At 37.8% G+C, this 27,701-nt stretch overlaps 1 protein-coding gene across 3 annotated transcripts in view; it reads left to right on the top strand.

Annotated features, from left to right (window-relative positions):
• usp32 (ubiquitin specific peptidase 32) overlaps positions 1-27,651 on the top strand; it is a 69,632-nt gene extending 41,981 nt beyond the window's left edge. For 2 of the 3 annotated variants that reach the window (XM_007245951.4, XM_007245953.4), the window contains 22 exons: positions 52-232; positions 1,982-2,160; positions 3,702-3,842; positions 5,544-5,703; positions 8,084-8,238; positions 9,621-9,702; positions 9,865-9,939; positions 10,386-10,524; positions 11,147-11,252; positions 11,650-11,823; positions 12,128-12,302; positions 12,387-12,538; positions 13,714-13,825; positions 14,446-14,693; positions 14,784-14,968; positions 16,504-16,590; positions 16,685-16,805; positions 19,188-19,379; positions 19,686-19,935; positions 22,066-22,505; positions 24,493-24,585; positions 24,717-27,651. In XM_007245951.4, coding sequence (XP_007246013.3) covers positions 52-232; positions 1,982-2,160; positions 3,702-3,842; positions 5,544-5,703; positions 8,084-8,238; positions 9,621-9,702; positions 9,865-9,939; positions 10,386-10,524; positions 11,147-11,252; positions 11,650-11,823; positions 12,128-12,302; positions 12,387-12,538; positions 13,714-13,825; positions 14,446-14,693; positions 14,784-14,968; positions 16,504-16,590; positions 16,685-16,805; positions 19,188-19,379; positions 19,686-19,935; positions 22,066-22,505; positions 24,493-24,585; positions 24,717-24,890 — 3,621 coding nt within the window. In that variant the 3' untranslated portion in view covers positions 24,891-27,651. The remainder of the gene's footprint in view (positions 1-51; positions 233-1,981; positions 2,161-3,701; positions 3,843-5,543; positions 5,704-8,083; positions 8,239-9,620; positions 9,703-9,864; positions 9,940-10,385; positions 10,525-11,146; positions 11,253-11,649; positions 11,824-12,127; positions 12,303-12,386; positions 12,539-13,713; positions 13,826-14,445; positions 14,694-14,783; positions 14,969-16,503; positions 16,591-16,684; positions 16,806-19,187; positions 19,380-19,685; positions 19,936-22,065; positions 22,506-24,492; positions 24,586-24,716) is intronic. The other variant, XM_007245952.4, reaches the window with a different exon arrangement.
• The last annotated feature ends 50 nt before the right edge of the window (positions 27,652-27,701 follow it).

Raw genomic sequence — 27,701 nt, forward strand, 5'->3', positions numbered from 1 at the left:
TTGATTGCTTCATTATATATTTATACCTAATACATTTTCTGTTTTTTACAGGACAATAAATCTATAGTGGTGGAACAGCCAGGAATACAGAGCAATGGCAGGAGAAGTCCTCCGTCCACCACCAATGCTGACTCGGCTGTGATCAAAGCTGGAGCAGTGGCTCGTTCACTCAGTTCCCCTGGAGACAAGAATACAGACAGGACCTGGGAGTCCTCAGACAGCACCACTAACAGTGAGTGGAGCCTAAAATACTCAACAGGGCCTGAAAAATCATGTTGGGTTTATGTTATGTTTAGAGTTGCTGTTTTTATTATCCTTCCTTTCTATTTTTACCTTTAAGTTTGTAATTTAACACACTGGAATGACTTAATGTTATCAGCAAAACAATACCAGGTTGTTAAAATTTATTTTTTTTGAAAGTAAAATGAGTTAATGCATTTGTTGAAGTGAAATTGTAGCATTTAGATAGCTAATAGCTAATAATTAGGAATTGTTTGCTCCTTGATTATATAATAACTGCTGTCAGTTTTGCCTGATTGCTTTGTTAATGGTTAAGCAGTGTAGTAAATGCTTTTCAAAGCTTTTTGGAGCAACCAGTGGTAGGAAAGAACTCACTAAGAGCAATAGGAAGAAACCTTCAGTCACACCTTCAGTGTGTCTTGAGTATCAGGATTATATGTTGCTAATAACTCATGTTGCATGTTAAACTTCATGCAAGTCCAGTCATTTAAATCAGTTGAGACACGTGAGACATACAGCTCTGGAAACAATTAAGAGACCACTTCAGTTACTGAATCAGTTACTCAGATTTTGCTATTTATAGGTAAATGTTTGAGTAAAATGAACATTGTTGTTTTATTCTATAAACCACAGACATTTTAAATTTCAAAAAAATATATTGTCATATAGAGTATTTATTTGCAGAAAATTAGAAATGGCTAAAATAACAAAAATAATGCAGAGCTTTCAAACCTTAAATAATGCAAAGAAAACACATTCATATTTAAGTTTTAAGAGTTTAGAAATCAATACTTGGTCGAAAAACCCTAGTTTTTATTCACAGTTTTCATGCATCTTGACATGTTCTCCTCCACCAGTCTTACACACTGCTTTTGTTCAAGTCAAGTCAAGTAGTTTATTGTCAATACTGCATATGTACAGGACATACAGAGAATTGAAATTACGTTACTCTTCTTCCCAATTTTACAGCAAGTACATATAATAGATATAATAAAAGAGAATGGGAGACACTATGAGTACAATACAGCAGGGACACAAATAGACATTCATGAGACAAAAACAAGGTGCAGTAGTGTGGGGGAGAAATAGATATATAAATATAAGTAAAAAAAGAAATAGATATATAATATAAAAGAGTGGGAGACACTATATGTACAAAACAACAAGACACAATAAACATACGTAAGACAATAGTGCAATATTGATGGTGATCGAGATGGAATGACAGTATAAATAGTATATATCAGTAGTGCAAATATGGGATATGGTATATAGCTTAAGGCTGGTAAAGTGAATGAGATGGATAACTTTATGCCACTCCTGGTGCAAAAGATTAAGCAGTTCAGCTTGATTTAATTGCTCATCCATCTTTCTTTTGATTATATTCCAGAGATTTTCAATTTGATAAAATCAAAGAAAATTGTAATTTTTAATTGGTCTATTATTTTTTTCAAAAGCTGTATCTCACTCAAAAACAAGGGATAGGAGTACAAAAGAGAAAAGGAATTGGGTCTATGTAAACAGGGTCCATGACTCAAAAAGGAGAACTCATATCTCTTTGTTTGAAACCAGATTAGAAATGTGGATGGATATTTTAGTTATTTGATTGCTAGTGACTGTAGTCACTATAGACTGGTTCAGATTTAACATTTGTAATTCTCATTAAAGCTGTAATAGTAAACGTATATGTTTTTGCTCAGGCCCAGTGCCACCAGTAACCTATGTGATGTCATTATTTCAGGTCATATGCCACACGTGAGCTCCTCTGCTACGGACATCTGTTTTGCTCGGCAGCACAATGTTTTGGACAACAACAACCAGTGTTTCTCTTCTGCCAATGGACACTTGCCCAACCATCTGGTTGCACAGAGGCCTGGCGCCATTGACAACCAGCCCTTAGTCACCACTGAACCTGTGAAGGTAAGGGTCAATATGTGGGTATCTGTGTGTGTGTGAATTGGTTTGACAACAGTGTCTGCAGGTGTGCTCAGACAAGGAGTTTTAAGCTGTAAGGACAATAGTGCAAAGACGACATTTTACAAACATTAGTTTTTTAGGACACCATAGCTGTGTTTAGTATATATTTGGCCAAGCACAGTCAGTCTGCTACAGTGACTGTAATCCCTCCTGAGTTACGGTTAAAATAATAGGTGAAAAGCATCAAATTATAATCTTTAATTATAATGGATTTTATTATCTCATGATTATGATTGTGTTACAGATTGTATTATTAATCTTTCTACAACTCCAAATAAGAAAATACTGGAGCAGTAAGAAAAACACAAATAAAACCACAAACATCTTTTGGTACAAAAGCAGTAGCCACAAAGAATGAGGGGCTCTATTTTACACCCTGCAAACACTCAAAATGCCTTGCGCATGTGTCATTTAAATAGCAAAGATTCTTACAAATATATCTACATCGATGGACGTGGTAATCTGTAAGTGATGTTTTTTTCAGGTAAATTGCTATCTTGGCAGCGAAAACACAGGTGCGCATCTGACTGATTTGAACCCTGACAACAGTCAACAGTCCAATGTTTATTGCTATCTTGGTAACACAGGTGCACCGTGCTCGCTCAGTGCTCGTACACTTTTTTACGCTTGTTACACCTATAGACTGCTAAAATAGGGCCTAAGATTTGAGGAACAAATTTGAACAGTGAATCTCCCGTTTCCAGAAATGAGAAAATAACTGATGCTAATTATAAGTGCTAATTAAAATATACTGTGCAAGAGAAGCCTTATTTTAACCACGTCCAGAGCTCAGTGGAAACATCTCTTGTGTCTACTCAAGCCTTATATCTACTCAAAATAGTGTGTCTTAAGTCATCTTAAAATCTTTAGACAAGTCTTAGTTTGGTGGTAGAAGTTTTATTGGCTCTCAAAGCACTTTTTAAAAGAGAGAGCAAGATGTTGTTTGTGATTCACAATTCCTAAATAAATTACCCCACACCCACATTACACTGCAGGGAAGCTGCCACCCTGATATTGTGTTTGTTTTATGCTATCTAATTATACAGTCAGGCACACATGATTGTTTTTAAAGTAGCGAGCTGAGGAGAGTCCTACGAGAATGAATCAGTGCGTGTTGATTTTCAGGAATATGGATTTGTGTGAGGCTCAGTCATAGTGTTATTGTTTGTAACCAGTGTTTCCTTCTGCTCTGTAATAACACCTTGTCATAGTTACTAAATTGCTCATGCTGTCAGGCTAGATTATATACCACCATTGAACAGCCCAGTCACAACAAATAAGTCTTTTTAAAAGATCTCAGCCTTCACTGCCTGACTTTTTCTGCCCGGGAATGATTCAGCAGGCGGTGCCCTGTCTGTGGCTTCAGTGGAAAAAGCTAATGCTTAAGCTTAAGTGGCCGTGCATCAGGAGAAGCTGTGTATACATCATGCAAATCAGACACGAGAAACAGACGGCATTAAGTATTTGCTGTCTTTTCTGCGCAGGCACCCACGTTAACAATGGAAGGTGGGCGACTAAAGAGAGCCTTGCACCTGATGGCTGGCCGGGACTTCGAGACGGTACCAGAGCCGGTATGGAGGGCGCTATACCACTGGTACGGAGCCAACCTCAGCCTGCCAAGACCGGTATGTGTGCGAATCTTTACCACAAAGGCCATAGAGGGCATTCTATCCCTCTCTCTCTTTCTCTGTGTGATTTACATTCAGTACTGCTTTCACTGGAAGCCCCATATTAACTTTTATTAGATGTTAACACTTACAGTAATGAAAAAGCACATATAGGGCTTACATATACTCACTCGCAGGATGAAAGATTCTGAGAGCCATGGAAAAAAAATCCACTATCTTAGTCCTTAATCAAGCTTTGATTTTAAAACAAGAGAAACACTATACCCAATAAGACCTTTTACATGATTATATTATTGACATATCATACAATATACAGACATGGCCGCAGTGTTACCCTTTATGCTTACTTAGCAAGAAAAGCCAATTAACATGAATATGCCAGTTTAAATTAGTTTTTTTTATATTTCTGTTTTATTTATGTAGAATATTTAAAAAGGATTTATATTTCAGTTGTAATATTAGATTTTTCGTAATAATTAATAGTAAATTATATTTAAAAGGATGTCATTTATTATTATTCAATTATATTACCATCATTCAAGTGGCATAAAAGGATCTTAAAATTACAATTATATTGTTTATTACTGTTATTTCTGGAAAAAATATTATTTTTATTGTGAGTTATCCTGTACTGGTCAGTTTGACACGGGAACATTATTGCTGTTCTACAGTTGATCATAACATAAGATTTGTGAACTGACTGTTAACAAAAAAAACCTAAGTTAAAATAACAAAAGCAATTACAAGCATATTAACAAACACTTAAACTAGTTTTATTCAGCTTATAATTTTGAATGAACTAATCATATGTTTCGCTCAAATAAACCAAAATGAATTTCATTTAATTGAATTTTTACAATGTAATTAATGTATTAATTGTATTACTGGTGTATGTGTTCTACTTCACACAGCTATTAAGTTTGGAAGGGGAATCTGTAGTAACTCTCAAAGGCCTTTATAAGAGGTGCTTTGTGTGATTCACTATTCACAATTCAATTACTGCCCAGTTCCAGATGAACACTGCAGGGAAGCTGACACCTTGATATTAATTTTGTTTTATGGTCTCTAATTATACTGTCAGGAACACACAATAGTTTTTTGAGCGTATCAGGCTGAGAAGTGTTCTCTCAGTGATTCAGAGGTCTTACCGGTACTAACTGTGGGCATCATGTAGGCTAATATGTATTCCTTGTAGCTGTGGCTATCAGTATACTTACGGCTTTCAGACAAACGGCATCACCAGAAAGTGGATTTGATCATTTACACAGACATGACAAAACTCATGGGACAGAAACTAGTATAGTCATCCCTTTTTTTTTGTCTTCTCCCTTGCAAGCAAAAGAATGCTGCACTGACCTGTGGGATATGTGTATTGAGCCTAAATTGAATGTGGAAGTGGTTTCTGTCAGAGTCGCTTGTTTTTTGGAATGGAAAATTCTAGCTAGATGCTACCGGATGTTGATCATTACTACGTGCTGTGCTGTCCACTGTGGGTAGTAAATTTCTCCAAAAATTTCCTGAAACAAACTGTTTTTTTTAGTGACTTCCATTGAAAGTTATAAAGGTTTTATCTCTCTCCTGATTGTTGCTGTTTTGGAGATACAAGTTTTTCATTATTCTTGCTTGTTCTGTTCCCCCATTTGGGCTTATCTGGCAAATGTGCCTCATTTTTCTAATTTTCTCTCATTCTGCCTGTAGGTAATCAAGTCTGTTGTAACAGAAGAGGCAGAACTGGAGCTCTTCCCTCGCTACTTGCTCTTTCTGCGACAGCAGCCTGCCACGCGCACCCCCCAGTCCAACATTTGGGTTAACATGGGTATGACCAGCCTGCGAATGTTCCCTCCACACTTTCCCAGAGGTAACGTAAGCCTGCAGCAAGAGAGCGGCTACCTTCACCACCGTCATGGGCAACCTAATCTCCTAAACACACTCAGCGGGGATTTCGGCACAGCGAGCACCGCATGTTCCTGACTTAAAGCACTAAAAAATGTCCAAATCCTGATTGATCCTAGCACCCATCTCTGCTTGCTAATGCTGCGAATGCCTGCCAGTGCACTCTGCTTGTTTGTTTAAGGTCATGTTGGGTACGAGGGCTCATTTGGTTATGGAGCTCATTATCTGGTTTCCTGAAAAGCAGTGAGTAAAGCAAGGATGCACAACACAGCACTAACTTGATTGCACAGTGCTGAGGCAGTATGTTGGTGAGCATTGGAAATCCACTAATCTGATTTCCGCTATCTGATGCTGTACTGCAGTGGGTCTGGTTAGATGTTTTACCTCTTAGTCACTGCTCTGCTTTTGTTTGCAGCTGGCAAGCTCTGCATTACGCGTAGAAATGGGTGCTCCTCTCCAGTTGATTGCCTCTAATGATCTTGCTTAGGGATTCAAAGCCCTTTAATTTGTAAAATCATTAATCAGCATTCTTATCTTGATTTGGACCCTTGTTTTGTTTATTTTGTTTCTCACACCTTTTGTTTGAAGCTCTCTTGATTACCCAGACTAAACTAATGGTTGATTGGGAACCTTTAAAATCACCTTGGCCCTTTCTTGCTGCTACCTTACAACTAATCCTCACTCTCCTGAGGCTTTATTCATTTAATTTGTAAATGTTTGTTACAAATCGTGTGTATGTATGTGTTTGTGTATTGTGTCTTTTGTTTTTTTTTTTATTAAGGTAATTATTTAATGGAATATAATTGATGTCACAACTATCTTGTTTGGTGCAAACCAAAATAGCTGGTGTAAAAGGTTCTGAAAAACAATTTCATCCGACCAAAAGAGGGGTTTTCTTCCAGACCAGCTAAACCATAGACTAGTTTGTTCACAGCATTAAAACACTTTTTAATTGATACTGGTTAAACAATAGATTACCCTCGAATTCCTTTTATTTCTGTTTATAAATAAGGGTAAATCTACAGTTAGAATAGATACAGGAATCACCAGGCTAATCTGTTATATACTGTGTGACCTACATCTTCATGAAGGAGACCTGGATTTGAACACAACTCCTGTTCTACTGTGTGGCACACATGTACTTTAAAGTAGTCGGATTCTGGCAGAATCCTGTATAACACCTGGAAAGGCACTTACCAAATTGACCGAAAATGGTCAGTTTACAGTTATTCAGTCCATTCAGTAAAATGCAGTGTGAAACCAAAAAAACTGTACTTAACATACACATAATTAACACATGAACCCTGGTTTTGACTCCAGAATTTTAGGTGTGAGAAGTTTATTTATATACAGTCCCAGTCAAAAGTTTGGACACACTTATGTTTTTTTTAATTGAACATTTATACTGAAGTCATCTAAACTATGAAGAAAAACATGGAATTATTTAGTAAAAAATAATTATATATATTTTTTCAGATACCTCAGCTTTGTGAGTTAGAGCCACCTGGAATGGCTTTCAGTTAGCAGCTGTGCCTTTTCAAGAGTTAATTACTTGAATTTCTTGTCCTCTTAATGTATTTATATACAGTGAATAGCTCTATTTAAGTAATATTCTAATCCATATTATGGCAAGACCTACCCAAATAATTAAAGAAATAAAAATACAAAAATAAAATCAGTCGATCCTAAAAGTTTCACAAAATTAGAAAAGTATACTCAAGTGCATTAAGAAACACAATGAAACTGGCTCTCATCAGGATCGCCCCATTAAAGAAAGACCAAGAGTTATCTATGTTGTACAGGATAAGCTCATCAGAGAACCCGCAAGTTAACAGCACCTCATATAAAAGCCCACCTAAATGCTTCACAGAGTATTTTGGTTTGTTTAATGCTTTTAGGTTACTACATGATTCCTTATGTGTTTCTTCAGAGTATGCATGAATTCAGTATTCATTTACATTGTAGGAAAAAAACAAAAAGGTGTGTCCAAACATTTGACTGGTAATGTATCTTTATGTATGAACCTTTAAATATTTTAAATGGAGGAAAAAAGGGAAATAATCTTTTGGCACTTCTGGTTCTGATCTGCAGCTGATTTACCACCTTGCCAACTAGTGAATTAAGACCAGTCTCCATTTTCTCACTTCCTTCACACAGTATATTCACACTTTTCTGACATTTTTTTTCCCCCCAAGCCATTTCTGTGAAATGACACATCTTCTCTGAATACTGTATGAACAATATGGGAGCACAGTGAAGGCTTTCTAGGAATAGCTATGTTTTATTGAATATCCTGTTCTGTAGAGAGCACTGAGGGCAGTTTGGTTTTCCGTCTCCCCCCGCAGGCAATGTGCCATCTCCTAACGCCCCTCTGAAGCGGGTGCTGGCCTACACGGGCTGTTTCAGCCGCATGAGCACTATAAAGGACATCCACGAGTATCTGTCGCAGAGGTTACGCATCAAAGAGGAGGACATGCGTCTCTGGCTCTACAACAGCGAGGTTAGACCCTCCACAGAACTGTGTACTTAAGCAGTTTCTTTATTCAGTTTAGGAAATATTTTCCTTTGTGTGGGGCTAGAGAGTAATTCAAATCACGATAGGTAACAATGTGTGAGTAACAATGATGTGATTTTTAAAACACATTTTCAATGTTTCATTATACATTATTTACACCATCAGTCAGTGAGTGACGTTCATTATTGGGCGCTGCATTTAAACTGAGCAGAAAGGGCAGAACAACAAATGCTTCCAAAGCCTGGTAATATCAGAGCATGATAATGTATGCCAGAGGCAGTGGCTATTATGTTGTTCATATTGATGGAAATTGTTTTGCATTAAGTAAAATTAATAAAATAAATATGATACAAATTTTGGCCTTATTGCCCAGACCTACCCGTATGACATTATAAGCATTCTATTGTCAGTGTAATGCAAAGTCTTTGTATTTTTTTATCCTTTTGTTTTTGCTATTTGTCACTTTTTAACATAAGCCCTATCCGGACGGGATTAGTTTCTCAAGGTGTCTTGGGGCAATTTTCTCTTTTATGAGGGGGGCTCTGTGATTTTATTCCAGTCCGGACTGACCAAGTATTTTTTTTTTTAATCAGACGTCCTCTGAGAAAATTACAGGCTGAATTACTTACTGTTTTCACTGAACTCTGTGGTCCTCTGGTAATTTTAGTCCCATCTGGATCCACATCTCTGAATTTCGTCTCCTAACATTTAATAAAAAAGCTATTTGTCCACTGTCACGCACCATAATTACACTTTGGGTGTGCATTTCTGAGAAGATCAACATAAACAAACAGTGAGTGGAAATGGAGGAGCTACTGAATGCAATGTCATGTGACCTGTCTTTTTAATTGCAGTCCAGATGCAAGAGCTTTATCACTGAGTAAAAGTGTGAATTCTTTATTTTTTTTTTTATAGGTGAGAAACTAATCCTGAGAAACTAATCCGGTCCGGATAGGGCTTTAGTTAGAATCTGTTTTTTTTTTGTTCTTTTCACATTCTGGGAAAATGTTTGAAAGTGGTTGTTATTTTCAGAACTAGTTAAGGAAACACATATGGGTATTTGGTTTCTAACTTTTCTTTAGTGCTCCCAGTCATTGCATGGATTTACTTAAATCCTACAGCTGCACAATCAATATACCATAATGAAGCATTGACAAGCCAAACTAGGTATTTGTTGGTAACTACTAATGAAAAAGGTCTTCAATTAGAAGAGGGTTAAAGGTGGTTACGCAAAAACATTTTAATTTTTGTAAACATTATTATTATTATTATTATTATTATTATTATTATTATTATTATTACTACTCTATGTGTACAGTAGGCATGCCTGTTAACATTGTGCTTCCTCATACAACTCCTCTTCTCAGAATTACCTCACTCTACTGGATGATGAAGATCATACGTTAGAAAGTTTGAAAATTCAAGATGAGCAGCATTTGGTAATTGAGGGTATGTCTCTGATTTTGAGTATATCGATTGCTGTATCTCTGTTCTCTTAATTAAAGTTTGATCTTTTTTCACATATGCTGAGCAGTGTGGATGAAACTGCAAAGCAAGCGTAAAAGTAAAAGATAGACATATTTAAATTTCTCTTTCTTTTCCTCTTGACAGTTCGAAATAAAGATATGAGCTGGCCCGAGGAGATGTCCTTCATTGCTAACAGCAGCAAAATCGACAGACACAAAGGTAACATTCAGAGGTTCAGCAAGACTATTGATTTTGTTTAATCTGAGCTTGATGTTATGCTTTCTGCACTGTAACATAGTTCCATAATACAGTATTTTCCATATCAAAGTAGATCATTAACTTAAACCCATATATGCAGCACACTGCTTGGCACAGTGACGCAGAGGGAGACTGATAAGAGGTTTCATATCTGCTGGATAGCTAATGCTGATCTCTTGTCAAGTATGACCTGATTGGCCCATCCCCTTGTATCTTAATGTCTTAGTGTGTTATTTGTAGGATATCCACAAACATACATAATGTCATAAGACTTTCATTAGATGTGAGGTGTTATCTTGTGAGTGAGGCTGTGTACTGGCCTGATAATGGGCTCTAGTTGGATTGGACATTCTGTTTCTGAAGTTGTGCAGTCATCAATGTAATATGTTTTCAATTTCCCCTTAAAGTTCCTACAGAGAAAGGTGCTACAGGCTTAAGTAACCTTGGAAATACGTGCTTTATGAACTCCAGTATTCAGTGCGTGAGCAACACCAAGCCCCTCACTGACTACTTCATCTCAGGAAGACACCTCTATGAGCTCAACAGGTGAGGAAATTAAGCTGTTAAAACTACAATATTAAAAAGATTATATACAGCACTTGAACAAATAAGAGCCACTTAAATAATAATAAAAATAAAATAATAAAAATAACAACTGTGGAATATAATCAAAGGAAGATGGATGATCACAAGCCATCAAACCAAGCTGAACTGCTTGAATGTTTGCACCAGGAGTGGCATAAAGTTATCCAAAAGCAGTGTATAAGACTGGTGGAGGAGAACATGCCGAGATTTATTAGAACTGTGATTAAAATCCAGGGTTGTTCCACCAAACATTGATTTTTAGTCTCTTAAAATGAATATGAACTTGTTTTCTTTGCATTATATGAGGTCTAAAAGCTCTGCATCTTTTTATGTGAGACATTTCTCATTTTCTGCAAATCTAAATGATATATTTATTTGGAATTTGGGAGAAATGTTGTCCATAGTTTGTAGAAAAAACAACAATGTTCATTTTACTCAAACATATACCCTATACATAGCAAAATCAGAGAAACTTAAGTGGTCTCTTAATTTTTTCCAGAGCTGTATTTTTGGAGCTTGGAAGGTTGGAGATGTATAGTACTGTAAGGCATGTTGTATAACAGGCATATTCTTATCTTGACAGAACCAATCCCATAGGAATGAGAGGTCATATGGCCAAATGTTATGGAGATTTGGTTCAGGAGCTCTGGAGTGGAACGCAAAAGAACATTGCACCTCTGAAGCTACGGGTAGGCATCTTCATACTTAAACGATTGCATAAACTAACAGCCCTCGCCAATGTAGTCAAGTAACAAGTTTAATTTGAGAAGCAGTGGTTTACCACTCAGGGCCATTAATATGACCAGCTTGCCCAAACAGGTCAACCTTGATCAGATTGATGGACCACCCAAACCATTACATTTTTGACAAGCCCTACAAGTTGGCAATAATAATCAAGGTTAGACCCTAAGTGCCAAATATGGGCATAACAGCATTTCTCTAACTACAAAATGATGATACTATTTAGTGGTCTATTTCTTATTGGTCCAAAAAATAATTTTTTTTTTTCTTTCTTTTTTTTTTTTTTTTTTTCCTGTTTCCACGTTGCGAATACTAAGATGTTATAATTTTTCACTCCTACTTTAGTGGACGATAGCAAAGTATGCGCCAAGGTTCAACGGCTTCCAGCAACAGGACTCTCAGGAACTGCTGGCGTTCTTGTTGGACGGCCTCCACGAAGACCTGAATCGAGTCCACGAGAAACCTTATGTGGAGTTGAAAGACAGCGATGGAAGGCCAGATGCAGAAGTGGCCACAGAGGTCAGTGTCAGGCTATTAGCATTTTTCATGAGCTGTTATCTCTTGGCTCTCAGACGTGACTCACGCCCACAGAGGTCCTGACTGCATGATTGAAACTGCTCAATGAAAATCAGTTCTTCAGCTAAGCACTCCTTAAGGAGTGGATGAGCCGTAATGTGCAAATATTGATGCTGCGCTAATGAAAACATGGCAAGAGGCCTGTAGACACTGTAAAAAACTCTATACCCTGTGGACATTAAAGTGGAATTAACTAGATTAGCAGTGTCTGATGAATCTTTGTTTCTGTGTTTGTGCACATGTTTAGGCTTGGGAAAATCATTTGAGAAGAAACCGCTCCATCGTGGTGGACCTGTTCCACGGCCAGCTTAAGTCCCAAGTCAAGTGCAAGACCTGCGGTCACATCAGCGCCCGCTTTGACCCCTTTAACTTCCTGTCTTTGCCTCTTCCTATGGACAGCTCAATGCACTTAGAGATCACAGGTAAGATAACAGGTGGACACATCATTTTTGACGTTTACCTTTCTGTGAGACTCTTATGCATCCAGCTTTGTCTTTGTCCTGCAGTTATTAAACTAGATGGTTCCACACCAGTACGATACGGGCTTCGTCTGAACATGGATGAGAAGTACACAGGTCTGAAGAAGCAGCTGAGTGAGCTATGTGGCCTGAAACCTGAGCAGATCCTCCTAGCTGAGGTCCACTCGTCCAACATCAAGGTGAAGTGAATGTGCGCTATGACTGTTTTTTAAACATGGTAAAAGTGCTGCTTTAGGGGATTGTTTGAGAATGCCCACACCTGTGTTAGTTACGTGGCAAGGCATCATGAGGCATCGTGAATTACCGTATTTTTTGCACTATAAGGCGCACCTAAAAACCAAAAACCTTAAATTTTCCCAATAATCATCTGTGCGCCTTTTAATCCGGTGCACCTTATGTATGAATTTTACCAGTCAGGTTGTAAGGAGTAGTAAAGCCACTCCGCTGACGTACAGCGTTATACAGAAATTTCAGTTTAGTTCTCCAGCACTGGGACTGGAGTAGCATAAGCATTAGCCACTAACCACTATTTTCCTGTTCAGAGGTGAGTATTATCAGCCTGTAACCTGCTGCTAACCCCAGTTAGAACTGTTGGAGCAGCATTAGCATTACCATGCTAGCTCTTTCGCTGTTCAGATGTGAGTTTATCGGACTGTAGCCTGCTGCTAACCCTGGATAGCACCTACCGGAACACTCAGGTTCCTTAGTGTAAAGATATGAGCGGCTATCTAGTGGTTAGCCGCTAATGCTCCAGTCTTATTGCTGGAGAAATTCAGGAATCTAAGCTTACTGTAAATAAACGGAAGGACTTTGTTCACACAAATAAACAGTTTTTAGAAGAGAAATCTGTGTAGATTTACATCCAGAGCTTGTTTGTCTTTTTTATTACAGTTTTGTTTACTTGGCTTAGCTTTACTTAACTTAGTTAGCCATCACCCAACCCCCCCCCCCCCACCACCACCACTCAGCGGTGAGACCTGCTGAATTTGAAGTTCCTTTATAATGTCTCTTAAAGTGCACCTTGTAATCAGGTGTGCCTTTTATGTATGAAAATAGACATTCATTGATGGTTTGCCTTATAATACAGGGCACCATATAGTGTGAAAAAATATGGTATCTGAGTTATCCAAGTAGAATTGTCCATATGAACAGGTAAGCATCTTTGGAAGAAATCCTATCTACATTAGTTTTCATGAGACCTGGGCAAAATCATGGTACAGAATGTTATTTCCTGTGTCGGTTTATAATTTACAAACATTTATTCCAATCTCTAGAATGATACTTCTGAACTTTTCAAAAGTACGTTCAGCAGTGATGAACGTGGCTGACATGCAAATATGTGTCTGGTCTCTAGACCTTTCCTCAGGACAACCAGAAAGTGCGTCTGTCTGCGAATGGCTTCCTGTGTGCGTTTGAGATTCCTGTTCCTGGGTCTCCCACCTCAGTCACCTCTCCTACACCAACAGGTGAAGAAGACAATTTGAGTTTGCTTTCTGTTCTTTTTAATCTGTGGCTGTTCTTTTTTTTTTATTTAAAGCTGATGTCCGTAAGTTTTGGGATTAAAAGCCCCTCTGGCAAGAATAGGTCATTTTAAAGAGCATGCGGAAGAATCATTTTAAACTGGGCGGGTGTGATGCGGTCTCCTTTCAGAACGGATGAATCCAATTCCAGGTTATGTTTAGTCAGAGAGAGCGAGAGAGAGAGCGAGTGCACTCATTCAGAATCTTCACTCTTTCGTTTCTTAGTTTTTACTATGGGTGAATGAGCTATTGAGCTCTGAGTTTCCCCTTCTGAAGTCTCAATTGCTCTACCAATTGCTTGCATTTAGTAAAACTAAGCTGAATCCTCTATCAGAGGCTGTAAAGGTGATGTAAGTACGTAAAGATGCGTGACGTGGCCAGGAGAACTCTAGCGAAAAGCCATCGACACCCCAGTTTTTAGAATTAATATATTAGGCTTAGCAAGGATGGTCGTTCCATTAAACACAATATTTTATCCATTTCTCCACTCAGAATTGCTTCTGCTTTTAGTTTAGAAACAAAATAATACTGCCACTTTAATACTGTTCTAAATGTGTTTTGAGCAGACACTACCCCGATGGTCAATGGCATTGCTGGGAACAGCCATGCAGAGAAACCTGGCCTAATTCCAAATGGTACGGCTGGTACGCCTGTACGCAGTGGCTCCGACAAAAACCTAGCCAACGGCATGCCCAGCACAGTGGTACCTTCTGCCTCAGAGAAAAGTCTTACCAACGGCATCCCCAACGGCCACATCACGCCGGTTCAGGACAGTCCCTTTATTGGCTACATCATAGCCATGCACAGGAAAATGGTATGCGATACAGTTGCATTAAATTCACCCTGTATTAAATGCCAAGTGTTTATTTGCTTTATTTATATGTCAGTTGTTTTCATCCCACAGATGCGGACCGAACTGTACTTCCTCTCGTCTCAGAAGAATAGGCCAAGTCTATTTGGCATGCCGCTCATCGTGCCTTGCACTGTGCACACCAGTAAAAAAGACCTGTATGACGCAGTGTGGATCCAAGTGTCCCGTCTAGCCAGCCCTCTGCCACCTCAGGAGGCCAGCAACCACGCCCAGGACTGGTTAGTGCTGCTTAACAGTTAGACAGTACACACACTCATATACATACACACAAATTTGAATTACACGTTACTACAACTGGAGAGAACATACACTACTCCATTTAATATAGTTTTTCCAGCTTATGGTGAAGGAACAGTCTCGAGGCATACTATACCAAATAGGGTTTTCTGATAGATTTGGAGCATTGCTGTAAGGATCTGATTGGATTAGAGCATCAGTGAAGCCAGGATGTTCGATGATTACCAACCCACCTCATCTTCAGCTTGCCAGCTCATCCCATGATGGAGCACCATCATTCCAGAGAAGATGCTGTGGTATAGGGGGGTATGTGAAATGGCTACAGGAGTCCAAACACTGGATAGAGTTTTCTGTCTCACCCACACCTCCCCAGATGTAAAGCTCATGTGGGACACACAATGGCAAGCGATGACGAGTCTTTATCTGTGGCTAATCGGTCAAAATATATATATGTTTCAATGTCCAAAATGCTGATCTCTAGTGGTAATGACAAATTACCCAGCTAGCAACCTTGCTAAAGCTCAGTGATTACCTGTACAGCCATCTTTCTGGCTGCAGCACACTGTTTGCTTGCTGTTGTCTATACTTGGCAACCCTGAGTGTGGAAATGGGACTGGGAGAATGAAGGATGGCAGATTCATAGGCCTTATGCCACACAGATTTCCATGACTTACTACAAAATACTGGCTGCAATTCTGCTACCAAGAGCTGCAGTGCTCAAACTCAGCATGACTCCTTGATATCTGATGATGCATCCTGATTATGTTATGAATTACTGCAGAAAATATAATCCTTAATGGTCCTTTAATAATAGTTTGGAAGCTGTAAGGATGTTTTAACAATTTGTACTGCCTGTAGGTGCACTGTCTAATTTTAAACACTCATATATTAAATATGTTTATTCATATGTAAATAAAGACGCAAGGAAACACGATGAGCAATATTGAGGTCAGCAAAAAATATATTGTACAATACATTGATAATGGAATCATCAAAACACACCGTTTACAGAGCATAATTTTTATTTGGCAATACTACACTAGACAGACAAGCTGTGTGCGTGCAGTTGCACGTGTGTAAAAAATGTGTGCCTGTTTACATTCATTAGAAGGGGTGCCCACAAATATAGAAACATCTGAATATATATTTATGGACACATATATCGAATACCCTACAGTGTTCTTGTACTATTGACTATTAAGACTATATGCTCAGTCAAAATAGTGCAGGGATGTTTGTCTTGGTTCATGCATAAACATGAGGAGCACATGGCTTTAAAAAGCTTGTGAAATACAAAACATCCTGGGAGTTCCAAATAATCAGAAATTCTCCAGTGAGCTGAATTTCATGCATAAAACATGCAAGACTTTGTAGTGTTTATTGAAATTGCTATTTTAAGTAGATCTAATTGTGTTCCATTTAGTTCTCTACACTGGGAATTGTGTTGGGAATACACAGTTTGTTTATTTGTGATTCGTGTTGAGATTTCCTGTATAATGTGATGCTTGTCATGCAGTGATGACAGCATGGGTTACCAGTACCCTTTCACCCTGCGAGTGGTGCAGAAAGACGGAAACTCCTGTTCTTGGTGCCCGTGGTACAGGTAAGTCATTTATCATAGAGCGTTCCTGTGTGTGCGTGTTTGACGTTCCCGCGCGGCCGACAGTGACTGATGAGGGCTGTCGTGTTTTTGCCAGGTTCTGCAGAGGCTGCACAGTGGAGTGTAACGAGGACAGGGCAGCTCTGGGGAATGCCTACATCGCTGTGGACTGGGACCCCACCGCTCTGCATCTCCGCTACCAGACCTCCCAGGAAAGGGTGAGCATCATGAATATGCATGTGATGCTAAGCAAGCAATGCTGAAATCACTGCCCAAAGATTCTTGAATTCTCAAATGAAAACTATATTCAGACTCGCTTGGTAGTCCTGAATTTTAAGGCTCATTAGATGCTCCAGTTGATTTTTTAAACGTACCAAAAAATTAATGTTATAGATCAAAGAATGTTGTTTATACATTTTTTTTTCTTTTCTGAAAAGTGGTAAAAGCTGGTGGTAAATAAATTTTAGTTGTTGTTGTTTTCTTCTTTTTTTATTGTACCATTAAAAACTTGCAGAACTCACATTTTATAGCATGCTCTCAAAAACACCATACCTACCGTATTAGAAAAGCCTGTAACACATCTTACTGGATCGTATGGCTGTTCTTTTGCTTGGCCTCTTAGCTTGATGTGCTGTTAGCAGGCTGTAGAGGTTGTAGTTGATGTAGCTGGGTTAGACATTTTACCTTGCTCTCACTTGCTTCCCTGGTTTTGGCTTTTTCTCAAGTCTTCCTGGTGAAAAATTAAAATTATAAATATGGATATATTAAAGACTTGAAATTGCAACTTATGCACAGAGCACATGACACAGAGATTCAATATGTCCATCTCCCACCATACAACATAGTTAATAAGAATTCACAGCACTTGGTGCCATATGAAATTACATAATTCTAACTGACTGCAGTTGTGATTAGATAAATTATGACCTTCGGCTTGCTAGTTATTAAGCTGCTGTGGAATGCAGATTGAATTGAGTTCTTTAGATCAGATGAGTGAATAGTAAAGAAAGTAGCAAGACCTCTGTGTCTAAATATGCAGTACTCAGCAGAGGTTTAAGACACTTGTTTAAAAGAGTGTAAAAAGAGAGTTTTAATAATAAAACACCATAACAAACAAATGCAGAACAAATGAACAGGAATTTATTTTTTAAGACAGTTTTTATTTTTTAGGACAGTTTAAAAAATTGGATATTTTTGTATTTAGATTAAAGAACAGAGCTTGTTCCCAGAAACCTTCCTGGACAACAAAAGCAATAAACTATTTTAATACCCTTGATTTTGGAAGAAACAATGAAGGAAAAAGTATTTCTTTTAATATTAATGTATTGCTAAGCAAAACCAAATTACTGCTCAGATAATGAGCTTAATTCTGACCTTGCTGTAATTCCAGGTATAGCTGTGAATGCAGATTAAGGTGGGATGTAGTATGCCAGAGAAAAAGTATTTGGGGCACCACTATTGAGTATAACAGCACTGTTTAATTCGGCTTAGCAGGTCAAATCTAAATTTAGGAGATATTGCACTTTCTCTGTCTGTCTTCAGTTTGGCGTGTCACGCATTTAACAGCAATTCGTTTTGTTCTACATTTGGACTCGCAGCTATTTGCTTCTTTTCTAAATCCCTTTAAATCCTCCTGTGTGCATTTTTGGATATTATGCTGTATACGAAGATTGTGTTAGAAAAGATGGTCAGCTGCTTTTACCCTAAATACTTCTGTACAACACCAAAATCTATACATACATACACAAACAAAAATATACAAAAAACGTGGATTAAGACCCTGTCCACATATATTGTAATATATCTTTATTTATTTTTTTTAAATAACTCCAGTATTTCTGAAAACCTCTTTTTCCACAATACAACATAGTCGCAAACCTAAAACACTTGAGCAATCAGCATTAACCCCTCACAAAATTTGACATCAAATTTGTAAAGGCAGTGTAAACAGCCAAAACAGACCTAAAAATCATAAAGGTTTATTTTTAACAAATATTTGTTTAAACTTATTGATTTGTATTGATTTACAAAATAAATGTATTTATTACTTTCCCTAGTAGTGATATGGCAACACGTCTCTATTTTTTTATTATTACATCTGTTTCTTTTATTAGAATTTGTGGTTGTATCTTTTCATTAGTATAGCATTAGTATAATTAACCCTTTATGGCATAAAGTTTGTTTATTTTTTGGAAAGAAAATAACACCCCCACCACTGAGGCAATAGCTAAAAAACACTGTTAGATGTTTTGTTGAGTAAACAAAAAACTAAATGTAATGTTACATTAAAAATGGTTTATGTTATAAAAAATGGTTTGTTGTCTGAGGGCAAATCCAAGGCATATAACATGTAGCTTTTGATTGTCTGTTTGATTTAATAAGTTCTTGTGAAGGGAATTCTTGTGGTTAAAGCAGAAGTGCAGATTGTAAGAACCCTGTAGATTTATTAATAGGACATTTTGCGTGCCGTAGCACCATTAATGCCTATTAATGTTTTATAAATGCGGTCCATTATGTATTAAATCTTAACAAAATACAGCATACCTTGTAGATTGTCAGTGGTTAATAATGGAGTGTGTGTATTTGTGTGCTTTGTGCAGATAGTGGAGGAGCATGCCAGTGTGGAGCAGAGTCGGCGAGCTCAGGCCGAGCCCATCAGTCTGGACAGCTGTCTGAAAGCGTTCACAAGTGAGGAGGAGCTCGGTGAGGATGAGCTCTACTACTGCTCAAAGTGCAAAACCCACCGCCTGGCCACCAAGAAGCTGGATCTCTGGAGGCTGCCGCCTATACTGGTAAAAACACCAATATATCAGTTGTCATGGAGTTTGAAAATAGCAATTTCCAGGCCTGGATAAGTTTTGGAAAAAATAATAGAGTTCTGACACATATTTTATTATTGAGATTATTAAGATTGTGTATGAACATTTTATCTGATTCATTTTAGACCTACATTTTAATTATAGCTTTTAGATGATTTTTGGTTTTATTGGCATGGAAAAGTCATGAAAAATCATGGAAATTTATTGGTTAAAATGTGAACTCTGCTAGTTATTAAAGTAAAGAGCAAGCAGTCAATATTGTCCTTTTTCCTCGATTAGATTGTTCATCTAAAACGCTTCCAGTTTGTGAATGGGCGCTGGATCAAGTCTCAGAAGATAGTGAAGTTTCCACGAGGAGGCTTCGACCCTAGTGCTTTTCTGGCCCCACGTGAGGCCGCCCAGAGCACATGGAGCCTGCAGAGCCATAGCGAATGTCTAGTGGAGGAGCTCCAGAGGCTGGACAGAGGAGACTCCTCTGTGTCTTCCATCTCCACAACCACTGTTGCCAGCCCACCTGTATCTGGAAGAGGTACGTACCTCCTTATTCGCTTTTATCGCCTTGTGATCAGTGTATAAAACTTAATGTAGATGATTATTTACTATTCAATAATTGCAGTAGGTAACACTACAGTAAGGGTCAGTACTTATGAATTAACAGTACTTATGATAGTATTAACAGTACTAATATTAAACATTGTTAAATAGTTGGGTAATGTCTCAACTAATAATTAATTGACACTAGGTAAAACATTATTACATTTTAACACTTTTGAATGTTGTGAATAATAATGGATTATTAAAGCAATAATACACAAGAGGGAGATCCGAACAGCAGATCAGCACAGCAGTGACAATATTACACATTATAGCATGAACCTCGAGCGTGTTATTGTGATAATACCACAATATCCATTATTTTTGTTTATTGAAAGATTTTAAAGAGATAAAGAGGATGAGAAAATACAATCGGTTGTTAGTTATAAACACGCCGCAAGTTAAAATAGTTCCATTACTGCTCTGTTTGTAGCTATGCTGTTTAGCTGGTAAGCGCTGCATCCTTGCTAGCTTACCTGTATGTAGCGGAGTAGTACATACAGTGCATTACCGGCTGATAATGGCACTCATTAAACGCCTCTCAGCCAATCACATTGTGGTAAATATGGTATAAGAGTAATCATCAGTTAAATGAATAGTTTAAATGTTGCCATAATTAATAATGTATTAACTAGTTTCAACTGAAATATTTTTCTGTAATTACTGTTAATTAATGTACCCTTGTTGTAAAATGTTTAACACAGTATTTTACGAAACACACAAAAAATTACTTTTATTAGAAGTATAACACCAGCTCTGCGAGAACAAAACAAGAAGGGGAAAAATGTTGTGTATTATTGGCAACAAACTTGCTGACCACAGTTTTGACTTTGTTTTAGTTTCTTAGTCAGCATATTTTCATGCCAAGCTTCTTCAGTGCATATAGTTTTGTTGTTGTTTTTTTTTTACTTTTTGGCATTTTAGTTTGTCACAGCCCTGTAACTCACTTTTATTTTATAAATAAATGTTGTGAACAAACCTTTAAACACCAGCTTAACAAAAAAACTATTAGTTAAATTAAAACATTAAAATGTTGATTATTTGTGTGCCTATCTAATTATGTAGTACCTTAATAATTAATAGTTTTGGGAGATCCACTTCATGCATAGTTTCTTAGGAAATCAACAGTACTAAAAACATTTTTGTCTAAAGAATTTCTACAAAAGACTACCAACACATCCCAAACGTATTGGATGGATCACCACATTTCCAGAAAACACAGTTCCACTGCATCACAGCTCAAGGCTTGGGGGTCTTTATACCCCTCTAGCCCACACCTGGCACTAATTGCTTAATGAAATAGGTTCATGCTAATTCAATCTAGAGAGTCCTATTCTATTGGAGTGCTTTTCTGCAGGTCACTCAACAACAGTCACAAACCTACAACACTTGTGTGATCAGCAGCCAAGCAGACAAATTTAATAACACGTTTTCTCACTGTGATCTACAAAAATGAGCTAAACTTATATGTTCTAAATTAATTAATTAATTATTTTTCTTAGCATATGGTGACATAACTCTCTTTAAATCTTACCATATTTCACTGCCTCTGTTTCTGAGATTTCATGTCCATTTCATTAATATACAGGATCTTAATAACATTTGGCTTTTAATTGTCTGTTACTAACGTCTTTTGAGGGAAAAACTGTTGCGGTTAAATTAGAAGTGCAGACAGTAAGATCCTTGTAATTTTATTAATAGGACATTTTGCTTGCCGTAGCATCATTAATGCCTATTAATGTTTTATGAATACGGTCCATTATGTATTAAATCATTTTAGCGAGTCCTATTCTATTAAAGTGCTTTTCTGCAGGTACTTGACGAGCTGTTTGTGCACATTTGCACATCTGTGTCAGTGTGACCTACGGTAAAATAGTTAAATGCACTTAATAAAAGGATAAATTGTTCTTTTAGTTCTCATGTTAAAATGTGTTACAGGCGATACAAAATAAGTCATTACATTTCTAATTTATTCACAGAGTTTGCTGTAGGCTGATTGTAATAGGAATGCTTACTTGCTTGCATATTTAAGCGAAATATTAAATGATATAATTTGTCCTTCCAGGCACTCCATGCTCAATTAGGAGGATGAACAGTCCACTGAGCAGAAGCAGCAGCCCCAGCAACAGCCCTAAGAACACAGGCCGCAAGCAGGGCCGGCTGCGTCTGCCCCAGCTGGGCAGCAGACACCGACTCTCCAACAGCAAGGAGAACCTGGACAGCAGCAGCATCAGCAGTTTTAAGGAGAGCGGCCCAGAGCCGGAGCACAGCACAGGGACTGAGGTGGAGCCGCTGGGGCCGGGGGTCCCTGCAGAGTCTAACACGCAGGACACCTGGTCAGTAGATGCCTCCAGCACTGACTGTGATGTCATCATGGTGAACGGGCTGGGCCAGGAGAGCGGCCAAAGCAACGGCCACTCTGAGGCCAGCACAGAGCTGGACTGCACCTCTCACCAAAGAGACGACATCTGCCTGGAGCCCATATACGACTTGTATGCAATCTCAGTAGGTCTTCTCTATTCACTTATTCCAGTTTGTTAAAAATTTTTGGATTAACATTTTCACCTGTAAAAATCTGGCAATTGAAAAATGTTTAGATACAGGTTCTTATTACTGCCAAACAAGAGCAAATGTGATCAATTTAAAGACTGACCAACTGATTAAACAAGTGGAATCAGGTGTGCTGCTGGTTGTTCAGAATCAAAACATAAAGCCAGACTGGACATTTACGGATATGATTGGACACCCTCGTTTTATAATAAATTATTATTACTGATGTTTTACTTGAATTCATCACAAATTAATGCGTAGCACCTCACATTAGAGTGCAAAAAACTATAGACAAACAAAACATGCCTTAGAAATCAGAGTCGAAACAAACAAGACAATTAGAAACACTTGATTGATATACCATGGAGTCATGACAGGATTGATGAATGATCTCATATATACAGTACCAGTCAAAGGTTTGGACACACCGCTTCTCATTTAATGTTTTTTTTTTCTTTATTTTTATGTTTTCTACATTATTATTTTCAATATTGTTCTAATATTAATTGTAGATTAATATTAAAGTCAGCAAAATATGAAAGAATGCATATCCTATTATGACGCAAACAAAAAGTGTTAAACAAGCCAAAATATGTTATTTGCTTTAGATTCTTCAAAGTAGCACCTTTTGCTTTGATGCCAACTTTGCCCATTTTTCACTTCAATCTCTGTCAGTCTCATGAGGTAGAACCTGGAATGGTTCTCCAGCTGTCTTAAAGGAGTTTTAGAGGTGCTGAGCTCTTGTTAAGAAGGCCAAACTACCTAATTGCATGTGTTCTTTCAAAGTTTTTAATCTGAATCTACAATGTAGCAAATAATACAAATAAAGCACCAATATTAGTGTACAAAAACCATTGACGTACTGTTAATGTTGTATAGTGGTCATTAACCATGTACCTCTCAGAAAGCTATATTCTTTACACATTATTGTGTTAATATCTTCACACCTTATTGTTGCAGTTCATTAGCTGCAGTAACAAGCAAAGTTAAAGTGTTTAAGTCATTCCATTTCCACAAAACTTGGTTCAGATGTCGCTATCTCACTCTGTCTTAAAATCAGTCAGATACAGAGACTGTAAAAAAAAGATGGACGTCGTGTCGCCGTTCCCATTCATTCAGTGAAAATGAAGCCAAAATCTTCCGCCATGTTGGCGATCCTGAAACCCGAATCTGCGCAGTAGAGACCAGAGGAGGGAGAAAGACTGTGGAGAGACAGCCTACTCATTTAAATAACCCCGCCCCTGAGGGCTGCCTTCACAGAGCTCACAGAGCAAAACATTTACAATATAAGCAGAGGTTACTCTAGCTGTTGCATTTAAATAATGGAGGTAGAATTGCAGTATATTAGAACAAAACGTGATTGAAAGTTGTCTGTTTTGCCATTGAAACCTATGGGGATGGGTGGGGTAACACAGCTTTCTGCAACCGAACAGCAGGGGGCGCCTGACCTGTGGTGGCTTCACTTTTGAGAGACGATGCTCTGTCCAGCTATACACAGTCTATGGTCAGAAATGTATCAATATCAATTGATTTTCAGCCTGAATATGCAATCAGCGGCCAGCCGATAGGTTTGCAGATCTTAAGAGCTGATCAGATCATATGATCCATATTTTGCTTGGTGCTGCAGCTCTGCTCAATGTTAATCTTGTGAAATGCATCTCTGCCCTTGATCGGTTTCTGTGATCTGCCAATCGACCTGAAAAGCTATCAGTTATCAGTCCATCTCCACATAAAGACACAATATCAATTGCTTACGCCCTGATCTCAGATGTCCAAATCAGTTTGAATATCTCTGTTATTATATTATCGCATTTTGTCTCAAAATATATTTAGAGAGTGCCAAGATTTGGCAGCAGTTAAAACCTGCAGTAGTTTAAAAAATCCATGTTTTTTGCATATGTATCAAGATCATTCCCAAATCATATGTATTTTTTCCTTACAGTGCCATTCAGGAATAATGGGAGGAGGCCACTATGTGACCTATGCTAAAAACCCCAATGATAAATGGTACTGTTATAACGACAGCAGCTGTAAGGTAACAAAGCCCTGTTTTTTTCTTTACACTTGCCCTTCCACATTAAATAGTGTCTCAAACAATGCTACACTAAGTAAACCAGTTAAATATCTAAAAAAAAAATCCTTAACAACTTCTCCCTTCCTCTCCAGGAGGTTCACTCGGAAGAGATTGACACAGACTCAGCATACATTCTCTTCTACGAGCAGCAAGGAGTGGACTACTCTCGATTTCTGCCGAGGACTGATGGCAAAAAAATGGCGGACACTACTAGCATGGACGAAGACTTTGAGTCGGACTACAAGAAGTACTGCGTGCTTCAGTGATCCCATGCTCTTCCACAAAACAAGGCACTTATAGTAGGTTTCATCAGTATCCCCCCCTGTGCAATGAAGACTGAAACAGCAGAGTGGCTCAGCAGAAACTGAGGAGCGACAGCTACTCTGAAGCACAAAGACCTGCTGGCTGACTGAAGAGGCTCCACTGCTGCCCCCTGTATCAGAAGACAGGTACTTGACTGCTGGCTGCTGGTATGGATGTGTTGTGCCAGTGAGTGACTGAGTGAGTGAGTGACTGAGTGAGTGTTTTTGAGAGAAAGTGAGATTTGAGAACTATATATATTGTTATTGTTGCCAAGTGAACAAATAGGTTCTTGACCAGAAATCTCCATTCCCATGAAAATTCTTCTAACTAGCTGAACACTGCAATCCCCAAATCTGCAGAATCACACAAACCTATTATATATTTATGTATTTATCTTACCGTAAGGGTTGACAGCACTCTCATCTTATACATGCTTGAGTTTTATTGAGTATATTTATATGATGATCCATGACCCGTAAACACAGCTCTTACTGGCCAAACTCACATTCATTCAGTCCCAAGTTAGATTGGTTAATCATAAGCTCAAATTTGGAGCACTTTCATTGACTCCTAACATTTTCCTGACTGACACTGATTGAATGTTAAGTTTAGAAAAGTACAGTGTTAACAATCTGAAATATACACATTTAACAGGTTAAACACTTTCCAAAGGCCTGTTTAATTAGTTCTTTATCTGAATCAAAGGTTTCTCAGTAGAACTTGTACACTACCTCACTTTATTTCCAGTTAATTGGTTGGTTGGTTGGTTGTTAATGGGAAGCCTGCGAGACAGTATTACAATGTGAATGGCTCTATCTATCCCTTAGATAATAACACAAATATTGACTGAGCAAAGTCCTGCACGTTTCACTACCAAACGAAATTCCATTTTTGTGAGCCACAAACACAAAACCACTTCCATATGCCATTTCTAAATCATTGGATTTATTAAATTGATTTTTTTTTTTTTAAGTTTGAAGTTTATTTTTAGGTCCTGTGCCAGAGCCTCCCTCAAAGAGCCAGTATATCTCCTTAATGTCTTTCTTTTTTGTCTTTGTCTTAATCAGATTTTTAAATGATAACCTTTTATTTTTCAGCCGTATTTATTTTTAATAGCGCCGATTCACTTTCGCCTGAGCACATCAGTCGCTGATTTAGCATGACTGTATGCTGGCGGCATTCCACCCATCACAGTGCCAGCCCCACTATTATCACCATTCAGCGATGCCATTACAGCTTCTAGAATGTTCGTACGTACTGTCGTCACTTTATTTCCAGTTGTAAGGAAGGTACAGTAAATGGTAGCCAAATGCATGCATATCTGATCAGTGTACTCTCAAGGGAGAGGTTCACATCATCAAGCCAAAGCTCTTAACAGGTGATGTATATGTTGTTGCGTAACGCTCAGCTCTACTGGCAGAAGGCCTGTAGGAGAGATCTGCAGTTTATGTGAACTGTCTTCTCTGAAAGAACGTCTCGTCAGCACGGCTCGCCTTACGAAGGTCTTGTGCTGTGCTAAGAGAAAGCAGGGTCTACTGTAGAGAGGACCTGCTGAAGTTTGCGTGTCTGTAGACATGCAGGAATAATAGTAGCAACCCTGTGGAGACTCTTTATTAGAGAGCCATCTTTACACTGTGAAAATAGATATGAAACATTGAATGTTTTTTTTTTTTGGTTTGTTTTGTTTATTTCTTCCCTAATCACTTTTAATCACCTGAAAGAAATTGGGAAGGAGTTATATGAGTCGACCTATGCTGCTCCACTTCTGAACAGTTCCACGAAACAAATAACATGACTTTTACGGACATTTGCAATTTAATAAAAAAAATTTGTTTATGTAAAAAGGAAGAAAAAAATTGAGAGAAATTACTAAGAGAACTGTATTACTGTATTTTATCATTCACGTGATTTTGTTCCTCACGAAAGTAGTCAGAAAGCATCAGTTGTAAGCAATGACATTTATGGCTTTAAAAACAAGCGCTGTCAAACGCTGAAAGAAAAATACATAATAAAGGGCCCTATGATTTCTGTAATATGGACAACACTGATGGAATTACAGAATAAAAGTTTAAAACAGACCTCAGAAATAAACACTGAATGGTGTAAAAAAGAAATTTAAATGAAGAAAAAATAAAACAGAACTTGTGAAAAGAAGAAACAGATATTATAGGGCCCTGGTAAACGCACAGTAGCTGAAAAGAATATGTCTATGGCTGTGTGACTATGTCTGTTTGACCGGAATCATTAGATCCTCCCAGTATGAAATCAGCATTCACTTGGAAAAACGAGTAGCTTGTTAATTTTATATTTAACTGGAATCTTCCCCGCGGCTTATGAGTCTTTCATGGCCGCAAGTATACATGACTTTTAAAGATTTTTTTTTTTGATACAGGGATAATTTATTCAGAAAATATGTGATCGGTTGGCAAAAAAGTAGTGCAATCAACTACTGACATTTGTCTTTGTTGTTCGTCGTTTTGTTAAATTAATTGGCAGAGATGTATTAATTTAAGGAACTTTATTTTGTAAAGTGTTAAACGGATGAAATGATGTTGCACTGACATAAAATGTACATATGATGTTTTGTAAATATGCCAATAAAAATTATGTATTTGGGAAAAAATGAGCTGTAAAAAATTGTAGTTGTATATGAAGTGATGCCATTGATCTGTAACGAATATCAGAGCAACCAATTAAATGCAGCCGATGCCATTGAACAATGAATTGTCTTTTTTTCTGTTGTTTGCAAACAACTGTGCACTTTGCTGGTTGCT

This window comes from Astyanax mexicanus, chromosome 18 (assembly GCF_023375975.1).
Source record: "Astyanax mexicanus isolate ESR-SI-001 chromosome 18, AstMex3_surface, whole genome shotgun sequence".
In the NCBI taxonomy this organism is placed as follows: domain Eukaryota; kingdom Metazoa; phylum Chordata; class Actinopteri; order Characiformes; family Acestrorhamphidae; genus Astyanax; species Astyanax mexicanus.